This window comes from Phalacrocorax aristotelis, chromosome 8, assembly GCF_949628215.1.
Source record: "Phalacrocorax aristotelis chromosome 8, bGulAri2.1, whole genome shotgun sequence".
In the NCBI taxonomy this organism is placed as follows: domain Eukaryota; kingdom Metazoa; phylum Chordata; class Aves; order Suliformes; family Phalacrocoracidae; genus Phalacrocorax; species Phalacrocorax aristotelis.
In genome coordinates this window covers 39,230,531-39,243,501 of record NC_134283.1, presented here as the reverse complement: position 1 = coordinate 39,243,501, position 12,971 = coordinate 39,230,531, and the positions used below count along the sequence as shown (strand labels likewise).

The 12,971-nt window shown below is 42.1% G+C and overlaps 1 protein-coding gene and 1 long non-coding RNA gene across 3 annotated transcripts in view; one reads left to right on the top strand and one right to left on the bottom strand.

The window, feature by feature from the left end:
• Positions 1–3,139, bottom strand: part of GLRA1 (glycine receptor alpha 1) — a 41,148-nt gene extending 38,009 nt beyond the window's left edge. Inside the window, exon 1 of the mRNA XM_075102658.1 lies at positions 2,601–3,139. Within this exon, the coding sequence (XP_074958759.1) occupies positions 2,601–2,656 (56 nt within the window). The 5' untranslated portion in view covers positions 2,657–3,139. The remainder of the gene's footprint in view (positions 1–2,600) is intronic.
• The window catches only part of LOC142061506 (uncharacterized), a 190,358-nt gene that overhangs the window by 25,426 nt on the left and 151,961 nt on the right, over positions 1–12,971 (top strand). The gene's annotated exons all lie outside the window — the stretch shown is intronic.

The following is a 12,971-nucleotide window of genomic DNA, read 5'->3' as shown; positions in this document are numbered from 1 at the left end:
GAAATGCTCTTCCGTAAAGAAAGGCATGTCAGAATAAACCACTTATAGCAAACTCCTTCTAAAGCACCCCAACTGTAACAGAAACAAATATCATATTGGCAATACCATAATGTTTGCATTTACACACCAGCTGTTACTCTCTCCCACAGGGTCTTGTTTTTAAAAGGCTGACAAAGGATATTTTTGTTAAGCAACAGATCTAATCTTATTTCCTATATTCCCTGTATCTAATTTTCCTTTGGGACTTTGGATTTCTCTTTATTTTTGAGGTATATGTGCTGAGATATAATAGATTCTCTTTCCAGAATATTTTTGATGGGCTGATAATAAAGTGTGGTATCCCCTGTAATTTAAAGCAATGCATACGTTTATTATGGATTATTGGATTATCAGTTTGTGGGTTTTGAAAACATGATGTATAACTAAGTGCTGGAGTAATTGGCACACTAAATATATGAATGACTGTTAATGAATAAACTTCTCTTACTGACACAAATAGCAAAGCTATTCCTGGACCAGAGAGACTGGTAGATTTTTGGCCTGTAATAAATTGAACACACAACATAAAGCAGGAGAAAAAAGGCAAACAAACGTTGCTTAGACTCAGTTCTGAGCAGTAATTACTGGCTTCCCCCCCCCCCCCACTTTGGAAAATGATTGCAGTATATAAAACAATTTGGTTTCAGCATCTCCCTGTAATTGAATTAAAGCATTTTCAATTTTTCTTAAATGTTAATTTCAGGAAACCTAGACTTCCACAAATACTTTTTGTATGTAATATGACATAATCACATATAGCACTTATGCATGTATATGCATATGTATATAATTCATAACAGTTTAAACATTTACATTAGAACCTGAAGGGATGCTTTACCAAGGTTTTGAATGCCCAGGACTTTAACTGATGTGCTGAGAATCTGTCAGTGCTCACATGTCGCGTGATGCATAAGTGTGCATCATGGAACAGGGTCAGAAAGGCAAGTATGTATCAATTTCACTTGCTCAGGCAGCTCGCAGGAGAGCTGGACAGATGCTTTAATGCAAGAGCCACAGGAAATGCAAGGCTGGAAATGCTGTTTTAATTTTTCCTTTTGCTTTCTAGCTTATTCATGGGACAGCATTCCAGAGCACTTATGTATTGTTTAATCTTGTATTTTATCTCTGTGCTTCAACATTGTTTAATTAAAGAGTTTATTGTGCATACATAGGCTTCCTTTTAGCCCACCCCACTATACTGTGTGGTGCTGTTTTACACTTGTGACTAAATAAGATGAGAAAGGATGGCTCTGAAGTACTGAGTGTTGTGCGTTGCTTTTCAGATATTGGTGATTTTAGTTGTTTCTAGAAATTCTTTCTTGGTTTACCATACAGATAACCATTAAATGCTTTGTGTTCATGTTACATCTTGCTGTCTTTGATTTTCTGTGGAATTACAGAAAAGTGGGGATATCCCAATTTTTATACCTGGAAAGACTTTAGTGACCAAAAGGAAAGAGGCTGCTAGCTAGAAAAGTCTGGCCAGTAGCAGTAGGTCTGCTACTGTGACTCATAAAATAATAAGTATTACACCAAGAGTGTATAAGTGAATGTCTGTTCTTTCACGTAAAACTATAAGATGAGATTGTTAAAATACAGAAATGCAGAAGTAAGAGCCACGCAACTGAAATTAAATATAAGACAGATGAACAAGTTCAGGATATGAAAGAAGTGTTGGCTTGTGGTTTGGTTTTATTTTTTTATTTTATTTTAAATTTTTTTCTTCCCCAATTGTACGTATCTGGCATCTGTCACTTGCTACAGCAGGCTGCATGATTCATGCAAATACAGAAGAGCTTCTACCTTCCACTTTTTTTTTGGAAAATCCATTTAATAAAAACACTGCAAGGAGAGGTGGACCAGAGACAATACTTTAAGACAACAACTGTTCCTTCTCCTACCTAAGCCTGAATGAGAAACTGATCACATCTAAAACAGAGTCATGATACAGCTAGACAATAATGGATATAATAGCAAAAAGCTCCCCACATCCTCTTTGGCTTTCATCTCATTCTGCAAGGGAAGGACGTTGAAAACAACATGAAAGAAAAAAGTTGGGAACAAAGGTGACTATTTCTTTGCTTTCAGTGACTTTAGACATAGCAAGCGGAGTCCTCCGTGAAAAGGAGTTCCACGATTTCTCAAGATAACAAAAGGTAAGCAGTGAAAGCATCCCATGGAACTCACCTTAACCTGCAATGTGAGGATGGGGAGGGGGCGAGGTGGGAATATTTACCCGGGCAAATTCAAGTGCAGCATTCCCAGCCGCCACTAGTTGTCACTTTGCAACCAGCCGGGGTCGGTGTTTTCAGCACTGCGGTTAGCGAGATTGCGGTGCTAATTAAACGGAGTAACTCCCAAAGCCGCGGAAAGTCCCGAGCCCGGGGCTGTGCGACAGCCAATCTCGGAGAACCGAGAGGAGGCGAAAAGGCAGCTCGAGAAAGGCGGAAAGCCGCTGTCCTAAGGCTGAGGCTGTGTCTAGGGTCCATGCCCCGAGTTTGGGGTAGGCACAGCTGTCCAGCCCAGTGCACGCACGCTCTTCCCGTAAAGCCGAGCCTTACCTGAAGAAAACGATCGTCTCCCACACGTAGACTCCGAGCGCGTTGACGTTGCACATTTTTCCAGCTCTCGCTGTTTTTTTTCTTTTTTTTTTTTTTTTTGTACTCCGTGAGGGGTGGGCCGGTGGTGTTGGCCAATAAAGTAACCCGGTACTTGGGGAAAATTGGTAGGGGAAGCGAGCCACCCCTCCCGAGGCGGGGGAGGGAGGCCGGGAGGGCTCCGGTCAGCACCCGGGACAGGAGGAGGAAGGGTGGCCCCGGTCAGCACCCTGGAGAGCGGCGGTGCGCGACGGCCCAGTCAGCACCCCGGAGAGCGGCGCCCCGGGTCAGCACCCTGGAGAGCGGCGGTGCGCGGCGCTCCGCGGACGATGCCGAGCGGCCGCCGGCTCCGCTCCGGCGCTGCCTTGGCTCGTCCCTCCTCTCCGTCTGTGCCCCCGCCACCGCCACTGCAGTGGTGCTCGGGGCCGGAGGACCAGGCTTCCCGCACCGAAATCTCCCTTCAGCGGGATCTCGCTCCGGACATCAGGCTAGCGAGAGGGGGAGACGCAGAGGGTGTAGGTTTGCCATCAGGTTGGGGGGGCGGGTGGGATGGGAGGGGGGGAACACCTTTAACAACCCAGAGCTTTAATCTCCGCTGCTGGCCGGGGTGTCTTCCTAATTACATCCACAGGAATTTGCCAGTGTGGAGCCGTGCTGCAGTCCCGGTTGTGTCGTTTTCCTGCCCGCTGTTTGACTGCTGTTGATTCTTGCTTCCTGGGTTGTTTTCCTCCAGAATAAGTTATTGCTGTTGTAGGGAAGGTGTCCCATTGCTCAGGGCTAGAGCGGAGGGGAGCGAAGGGGAAGTTTCTTGGGAAGCACTCCCATTGTGCTCAGAAAGAAAGTGGCTCAGTGTCCTCCTAATGCATCTCATTTCCCCTCTGCCCTCTCCCCCCTGCTAGGACTCACCAGATCTTGGGAGTTTCTTGCTGCATTAATTTACTAAACTAAAAAAAAAAGGAAAAGAAAAAAAAGGAGGAGGGAGGTGGAGCGGAGGGAAGGCAGAGGGGAGGGGGTAACTCAGCTTCTCCACCATCCCAAGGCCCTCCTCTTAGCTGTGCTCATTGGTCTCGGATCTGAAAAAACTGCTCTAGGATGTGGTTGGATAAATGCATGTTGTTCAGCAGAAGCTGTTAACCTCTAAAGCGCTGATTCGTTTTGGTTTATTTCATTATTTTTTTTTAACCCGAATCTCTGTCTTTTTAAGAAGTCTCTGAAATCGTCTCCCTTGACAGGGCAAGCATAACGTGCCTTAAGTCTCCATCTCGCGGAAGATCTGCTTGACTAGCAGTTGCTATGTGTTGCTGTTTGCTTTTAAGGAACATCTCTGTTGGTTTTTTTTGTTTTTTTTTTTTTTTCCTTTTCTCTTTGCTTTATTTGATATATTTTTTTTTTTTTTCCCTTTTGCATTTGGTTTTGCAAAGAGGTTTGGCAAACATCAGAGCCATCAAGGCCAGGGCAGGTAAGGAGCATTTAGCAGTTTCTTATCGCAGCTCCAGCAGGCTGGGCTCCGGCTCTGCTCGCAGGGTGCTGAGTGTGGTGGTCGGGGTGGGGAGAAATGGGCTTCTTAGTCACTTTGTCAGCATGTCACTTTGCTCAGCTTCTCATCAACTTCTAAGAACTGAAATTAAAACTTAACTCTCCTAAATAATCTAAGATTTCTTTCTTCTTTCTTGTCCTGGTGTAATGGGATTTTTCTTCATTAAGTTTTGTTTTGTTTACTTGTCCTGTGCTTTGCAAAACTCCTCATAGCAAAGAAAGAGTCACTTTTAACTCCTTTTTAGCTGTTTTTATCTGTTCAAAGACTTGTGCCATCCCACATTGGGAGGGTGGAGGTGAAATGGACTGCTTGCTCTACCACTGCTGTAGCCCCCCAGGCTAGGAAATAACTAAGTTTTCCTTCTCACTTTGGGTGTATCTCAAAGGACCTTCCTGCCAGACTAAAATTCCTGTGATGTTTTTTGTCTCCTGTTTTTATTTGTTTCAAAGCAGTATGTTTATTTAGGTAAGCAGGCAGAAATATCCTTTGGGTAGTCATTCAAAAGAAAAGGGAAGAAAGACCTGCTTGGCTTCTAGCCATTGATACAGAAGGAATTTAATCTGATTTACTCCAGCTACTGGGTCTCAATGTCTAGCTAGATTAATAACAGGCTCTGATTTCAACTCATAGAGATTCCTGGGGACGTGATTCCATGCAGCATTTCCTGCCTGCTGCTTGCTGGCTCCTTGCTGTACATTCTCTCCTGATATTTATCCCCGCATGGATGAGGCTCTGTCACTGTGCTTTTCCAGCCCCCAGAGTGCTGACAAACCAGAGGAGGAGCTCCATGCTGGGAGCGTTAACAGTACCTGCACAGCAGGAGAGAAATGGTATTTCCCTGCATTTTTACTGGGAAGCAGGACAAAGAGCAGGAGGCAGAATCATCTCTTGGCATCTGTGGGTTAAATCTAGAAGCTAGTCAGCCTTCTGGTTCCCTTAGAAATAGGCTCTTTAAGAGATGGGACTGTCACATATGGTTTCTACCTTGGTTGTAAGTTTGAACTTCTTTATACCAAAGTAATCTGGACTTGCTTTCTTTTGTTCCCACTTGCTGTCCTTGCCCGGCCTTGGGTTAGGGGAGCAGGGTGGCTGTGTATAAGATCAAGAAGCTTCACAGTTATTCCTGTTGAAGGGTCTCAAAATTGCTTTTCCCAGGGTAGGAACTTACCTGCTTTGCTGTCATCTATCTTGGTGGTGATGGCAACAGTGTCATTTGTGTGGGTCTAAGGACTCTTCTGCTGGTATTCACATATTTCTTCTTACTGGAGAGAAATAGGAGTATTATTTGCTTTGGCATTTAGGGAAATAGAGGCAAAACCAATTTGCAATAGATGTTTGGAGCAGGTCTAGGCTTCAAGATTATTTAGATCAGGGAGTAAAATCAAAAGAAATGTACATTTAAAGAATCTGAGTTTTGTGTTTCCTATCAGGAGGACCCCAAAGATACCTGTTGTGGTTGGAAAAGTAACATATTCTGGATAAAAATTTCCTTGTTTGTGTTTCTGTGGTGGAGTTATTTTTTTGTTTGTTTGGGATTTCTTTGGAGGGGAGTGTTGGGCGTTGTTTTGGGGTTTTTTTGGTGCTGCCTTTTTTTTCCCTTTTGGTTTTTTTTTTTTTTTGGCTGGGGTTATCTGCCTCTATATCATACACTTTTGTATCTCCTCTTGGTGCCAGGGGAGTTGGTGCTTGCTTGCCTTGGTGCAATGCATGCTGCTTGTGTGTATCAGACCTTGGCCAGGGTGGCTCCACATGCTTGGAATTCCCATCCTCTGACTTAACCCAGATGATTCAAGGAACAGCCACCCAGCCCCCACTGAAACTCCATCTATAGGGATATCCGCAGTGAAGTTACCCACATTGGTTCTGTACAGTGCCTGATTCTGAGTTTTCTTTTGCTTTCCAAGAAGCTAAGGGCAGATAAACTGGAAATCAGGTCTGGAGATCTAATAAGGGCTGAAAGTCAATTTTATCACTGTTACCGTAAGTAACCCTTGTCATCAGGTCCTGCTTGCAGGACTCTTCTCCCTGGATCTGTCCTGGCTTGGTTTTAGCTCTCTGCTCGGTTTTGCTGCAATGTTTTGTGATTTTGGGGAGGGCTTACTTGCCAGGTCTCTTATTTTTTCAAGCAGAGCCTGTATGTTTTTGAAAAGCATTTGTCTTTCTCTGGTGCCACTTGTACAAATGACAGTGTTGAAGGTAACTTATCAGGATGTTAAATGAGGCTCTTAAAATTAGAATTACCCTCTGTGTATTCATCTTGTTGTGGTTTTTAGTAGTTCATTTCAAAGTGGATGAGTCTTGTAAAACTCACTGTAGGTGAAGTCATCTGGGAAGCTTCTGTGTCATCATCTTATTGGGCTGTGAGTGATGGATCCTGTTCAACATAAGATACCACAAAGAAGGGTATTGCAGGGTAACTGCTGGAGTAGGATAAAATGCCTTCTTGTTTAAGAGGTCAGTATTTACATCTAAACTTTCAGGAGCAGGTCAGTATTTTAAAAGCTGCAGCAGACAGTGACACGTCACCAGTGCAGCAACCAACAGATGGGACAATTCTGTGCACTTCTAGGATTACCTCAATGGAAAGGAATTTGCTGCAGGATTTGGGCTGAGGACACTTGCTCTATGACAGAGGCCTAGCTATTGACTCTGTCTTATTATGATAATCTCATTACTCTCTTCACTGGAGGTGAATTTGACTTTTATCCTTTCTTATTGTGATTCAAACCTTTCAGCTAGTACTGATGGTTGAGGACTCTCTAATGACTCTGTCCAGCCAGTGCAGCTGGTGATTTTTTCTGTTTCTCCTCACTTGTTCTTTAGTGCTTTAGACAGAAGGACAACTTGTTTTCATTTGTTTCAGGCATCACTGGCTTCCGATGATTTCTGTACAAGATCTTGATCTTCAGTGATACCATGGTTGGCTATTCTATGGATGCTGATTACCAGAAACAGGATATGACTATAACCAAGAGTGGGCCATTAGATGGCTGGTGGGATAAGATGCAGCTGTGGAGGGAGACGAAGACAGGGATATGACAAAGAATTTGTGAAATAATGCTTTTGCCTTGGGGTCTCTGGGATGAGTGCTAATGAAGTCAGAAGTGAGTCTTGCCAAGATGGTGAAGGTTACAACCTTGAAGGGTACCTGCTATGACTCTCCAAGAAGAAGGAGCTGCTGTTATATGTTGCTGGGCAGACATTGTACCCCCAGTGCTGAAACATGGAACTGCCACAAGATCTCCGGAAAGCCGAAGACATGTAGACTGAATGATGAGTTGAAGTCATGGTTAATTGTATAAGGCAATTGTACAAGATATAATTTCCTGGCCTATCTCCTCTCCCAAAAGCTCAGTCACCATGTCTGAGGCTTTCCAAATTTTATTCTTTATAGAGATTCAGGCAAAAAATAGCAAATAATAATTTTGTTATGTTTATTTATTAATTACCAGTCAAAAGCTGGCTCTGCTCCAGAACAAGGGTTACCGAAATGCACGTATAGCCATAAGTCTCTGTTTCAATATATCTTCTCTTGATACTTTGTACAGTAGGAGCAGATCAGGCCTTTTGGTAGGAAGGATCAAATCGGACATCTCAGGCAATGCAACAGGAGCCATGGGGAAATGTAATGGTTAAAAAAAAAAGCATAATGTTTTTAATTTCATTTTATCACTCAGCTAAAATTTGGGGACACCTGCAGAAAAAGATGTGCATGAGGAGTAATGTAGACTACAGTGATATGTCCATCAGTAGGTATGAGTCCTTCATGGCTGAAAAAAAAAAATCTGCTTTCTAATTATGCCCTTTTCTTCATTATTTTTTGAGCTATGAGTGTCAGGCAATATCTGCTCTCTCAGTTTCCTTCATGTGGTTCCTCCCTGATCCTTTCCCTTTGAAGAATGCCAGTGAATTTCTTCTCTCCTCTGTGAAGAAAATGAATCTTTCAATGTTCCTGATAGTCTGTGAGTTCATTTTCTTTTTGATAGTTGATAGTATCGCTTAAAGACAAGGGGAACCCAGAAGGCCTTGGAAATCGCTCTGTGACTAGATGAACATGCACCCTGTGCTGAGAATTAACCTAAAGCTTCATTTACAGCTGCAAGTTGATTTCATTCTTGATCTGTTTTTCACCTCTGGATTTTATAGGAGGTACAGCACAGCCATTTTTAGTTTCTTTTGCTTGCCTCTTTAAAATCAAATTTCTGATATTAATATATGGGAGTGAACTCCTTCAAGCTGAACATGCACACACATCACGTTCCTTCCCCAAATAAATTTACAGGATTTTCAGTGAAGAAGTGGCTTGCACAACAATAAAGTACACCCAGCGTGTCTTGGGAATACCAAATCAATTATTGTCACTTTGTCCTTTGGAGAATGGCTAATGAGGAAACAGCGCCCCAAGAACTTGAATTGTGTTTCCCAAGACAGAGGTTCAAATTGCTACAGCAGCACTACTTGCCTTTTGACATTGAACAAATGAAAAATAAATTTTAAATTAAAATTTAGTTCAGGGAATTTTATGAAGGATTCTATGAAGCAAATTCCTATCCAGTAAATTTCCATGTATAGTAAGCTGTTTCTTTGCAAGGTGGTTCAACTAAATACAATTTTCTTAAAAACTTAAGAACCTGGAATGCTTGCTTTTATTTTTCCTTTTCTTTTTTTTTTTTTTTTTCAAAATAGTTGCTAGTAAAATAACACCATAAAATGATCCTGCAGTGTTTTGTAAAGTTAAATTTTAGTCTTTTTTTTTTTTTAACTGAAAAATATACAGATGAATGAGAACTCGCTGAAACTAATGTAAAGGTTCATCTTACCCATATTTCAAAAAATATGTTTAAAATAAAACTCTGGTGAAGTTTGATAAATTCTGTTTTGATATGCAGTGGATCTGTGGAAAACAACCACTGGAGAGTTTTGCATAGGAAATTCAGCAGAGCTTGTAGGCTAAGGTTAGAAGGCCACTAGGGATGGAGCCGAGGGATTTGTGGTGTAGGTGGTTGATATTTTTGGCTGGATTTCAGACCAAATATCACTGTTGACAGTCTTTTGCCCATTCGTTTAAAAAATGTTACGTTTAACCATAGAATAGAGTTTGTCTCAGAAAAAGTAACAAACCTGAACTTGGTCAATACTCTCGGAGCTTATTGGTTATGAAGTACTCCATGCACGGTGTGTCCTGATAAAACTGTCTCCTGGTTCCATAAGGACATTTTCTGAGGAGCTGCACCCAGGGTGAGAAATGCTGAGAGGCACAAACCTCCAAGGTATGTTACTGGCAATCTGAGCCCTTGATGGGATGACTGAAAGCTGAAGATACAGAGCAGATGAAAAACGGTATGCAGGAACCAGGGGCGAGACAACTACCTATCAACTGCCTTTTTTTTTAGTACTTTCTTTTTTCTTCTCTCTTTTTTTTTTTTTTTTTTTTTTTGAAAGCTGAAGGAAAACTTAGTGTTATACTTTGACCAGGGAAGGTTTTTACAGCCATGCACACCCACATCCACCCACACAAAGTGTGTTGTTGTTATATATGATATTTGTTTTCTCATAAATGTGTGTAATAGTCACAGAATCACAGACTGGTGGGGGTTGGAAGGGACCTCTGGAGGTCACCTTGTCCAAGCCCCACTGCGTGAGCAGGCACACCCAGAGCAGGGGGCACAGGACTGCATCCGGGTGGGCTTTGAATGTCTCCAGGGAAGGAGACTCCACAGCCTCTCCTGGCAGCCTGTGCCACTGCCCTGGCACCCGCACAGTAAAGAAGTTTTTTCTCATTTTAAGTGGACCTTCCTGTGTTCCAGGTTGTGCCCATTACCCCTTGTCCAAGTAGACAATAGGCAATGCTCCAAGTCAAGTAGAAGTGTCCTGTACAGAATTGCTGAGGACTTCATATCCTCCTCCTTCCCTACAGGCTGTACATTTGAAGTGCCCACATGGTGCATCTATGTTTACTGTCCTGTTTCTACCAATGCACATAAGCTTTCCCTTCACGCAAAGGCATATATGCATTATATGCTGAATATCTTAAATCTGAAGGTTCCTGCCCTACATCGTTCTCTGCAAAAAAAAGCAGTTACGCCGATTGTCCTTGACCTTCACATTCCTGGGCAATATATTTTTTGACAAGTAGATTAGGGACTGTATTGATTTCTCATTGTGGGAAACACATTCCCCATGAGTCTAGTGATATCCAATCTGTGATCATAGTCTCTTTGGAAGTGGTGTGATGCCCTGTGCTAGGATGACTTAATGACTGACTATATGTTTGCAGAAGGCCAAGTGAAGTGCTTGCTGAGTGCAGCATTCAGGTCTTCCTGACCTGAATGTGTTTGCCTCCTTGTGTCGGGTGCATGAATCAGGTTAAGGCAGTAATCCCTGAAGAAGATGAAACAAAGAAGATTGGATGGTTGTTTTTCCCCTAGCTGTGTTGATTTATTACTAAATTTCCACGTCTCATATGTCATATAATGACATTTGACTTGAGCTGTGAGTAGTCTTGCTGCATATCATCGGCTTGTCATTGTTATAATTTATGTAGTGTTATGTAGTAAGAAAGCAGCATGGACCTTGTAGCCCTAAAGAAAACACACTGCTACTTCCATCAGGAGCTTGATTTGCAGGTCATAAGTTAATTATTTTCTGACCTGTACAGAATAATTACAAGGCAATCTCACAGAACGCAGAAGTACTATTTCTTTGAAAGTTTTTTGGTTACATTACTGTGTGCATGAAAAATAAGCCGAAGTTGCTTTAACAGCTGGACTTGCCAGAACTTGTATGTGCGGAACATCACGCTGTCATTGGAAATATTGCCTTAGCTTTTAGGTTTGTGAAGCCCATTGCTCCTGCCTTAGCAGCCCTCAAGTGCTGCAGGAAACGGAACTTTTCTACCCTGTACCTTGCTTGTAAATGAAAGAAACCCTCTATTTATTTTGAGGTAAGCAGGAACCAGATTTTGGGAGATGTTTACACAGAGGTAGAAGCATATAGGGCAGACCTAGAGTTATTCACATTATCCTCTTCATTCCTGTTGTCACGGATTAAAAAAACAAACCATAAGAAGAGAAAGAAGGAAACAAATACGTTGCATACCTTAATTGCTTCATTTGTCTCGTGAATTCAATACAATGTGTGTGGGAGACACCAAGAAGTGGAACTTTCTAGAGAAAAATTTTCACTGCAAACAGTGGACTCAGAAAGGAAATCAGGAGCTGACAGCCAGTGATGCTGAAGTGGCCCCACAGTGTCCAAGTGTTTAGATACTGAAACATCCTCTTACGTGCCCCAATTCACTCACATGACCAAGTGGTATGATTTATCTTCTGGACTGAAAGAAACACGCTGCAGTTTCTTTTATTGTTTTTCTTTTTTCTTTTTTTTTTTTTTAAGCTTTTAGTAATGGAAATATTTGCATGTCAGACATCTAAAGGATAAAAAGAAGGCCTGTTGGATCGCTTTTCTTTTAATGAATAAAAAAGGTCTGATCCTCCATCTGCTTTAATGAAGCTTTTTGACTCTGAAGGGAGGTATGGAACTGCTCTTGTTAATGACCTCAGTTTCCAATGCACCAGAAAGTTGTGGTAATAAGATAGCTTTTCACATTACATTAGGAAAAGAAAGGGTTTTTCACCCATTTGAGGTGCCTTCAGGTTTGATAGCACTGTTGAGATGTAATGTATCAGTAGGGGCCTCTCTCTGGTAGAACATGTTTCTTGCTTCAATATCACAGTCCTCTGGGATTGTCCAAGTTAGGGGATGTACTCTGAGGTTATTTTACTCATGTAGAGTGGCGGCTCTGGCTGTTTTGTTGCCATCCAAAGCAGTCATTCCCTAGTGGGGTAAGCAGTGATTTTGAGAGGTCATTTGGCAAAAGACTTATTACTTAGGTGTATTTTATTTTATTGTTTGAAACTGTGACGCAGTGAATTTTCAGAAATTTACTTCAGCTTCACTGACTGGAGCTACTTGTTTGGTCTTCATAAAAATATCTTGCCTCTACCCCTCTATTTCAGGCAGACAGCTGATGCTTTCCGTCCCTGTGAAAATAGTTCTCTACCAAGGCAATTCAATTGGACAAAGTGATTTATGGAGGCTGTGCAGAGAGAAAAGGCTTTGTTAGGTTTCAGGGAGGACATGGAACACTGAGGGTGAGAAACAGCTTGGCTGAGACATGGGGAATCACAATCCTCTCGTTAAATCTCTATGTCTATGACCAGACATGGCCTCACTTTGCATTTGCTGCTTGATTACTGAATCTATGAAGCTGTCATCTGGAAACAAAAGGAAGTAAATCACATCAATGGGCATCTTTCAATGGGAACTGAAGAAGCTTGTGATGTCATGTTCACCTTTAGATCATTGTCTGAATGTAGCAGATGTTAAAATGTGTCCATGCACATTTCTGCTTACACATGGAAGTGCAAATATAACTCAACTTTTTATCTCTTCATGTAATGTGTCCTGGTCTAGGAAAAGACTGGTCTCCATGAAAAGAAATCTCCCTCTTTCCTCCCAGATAACATATCCATGAGAAAATCAACCCCTTCAACGGGTGGAGAATTTTATTTGACAGCATCCTTCCCTGCCCTCCCCCCCGGCTCCCATCTTGGGCTGTGATAGAGAGAGTAAAGCAGGGAGTAGTGCTGGTTTGAAGCAGTCTGAGTCACTGTTTGGGAGAAACAGAACTGTGGTGACTATCACCTGACTTCTGTGTGGGTAAAAACATTGGAGATATTTCTGATATTGCACTCTTTGTATTCATATTATTTGAAGTGGAAGAACTCTGCCAAAGG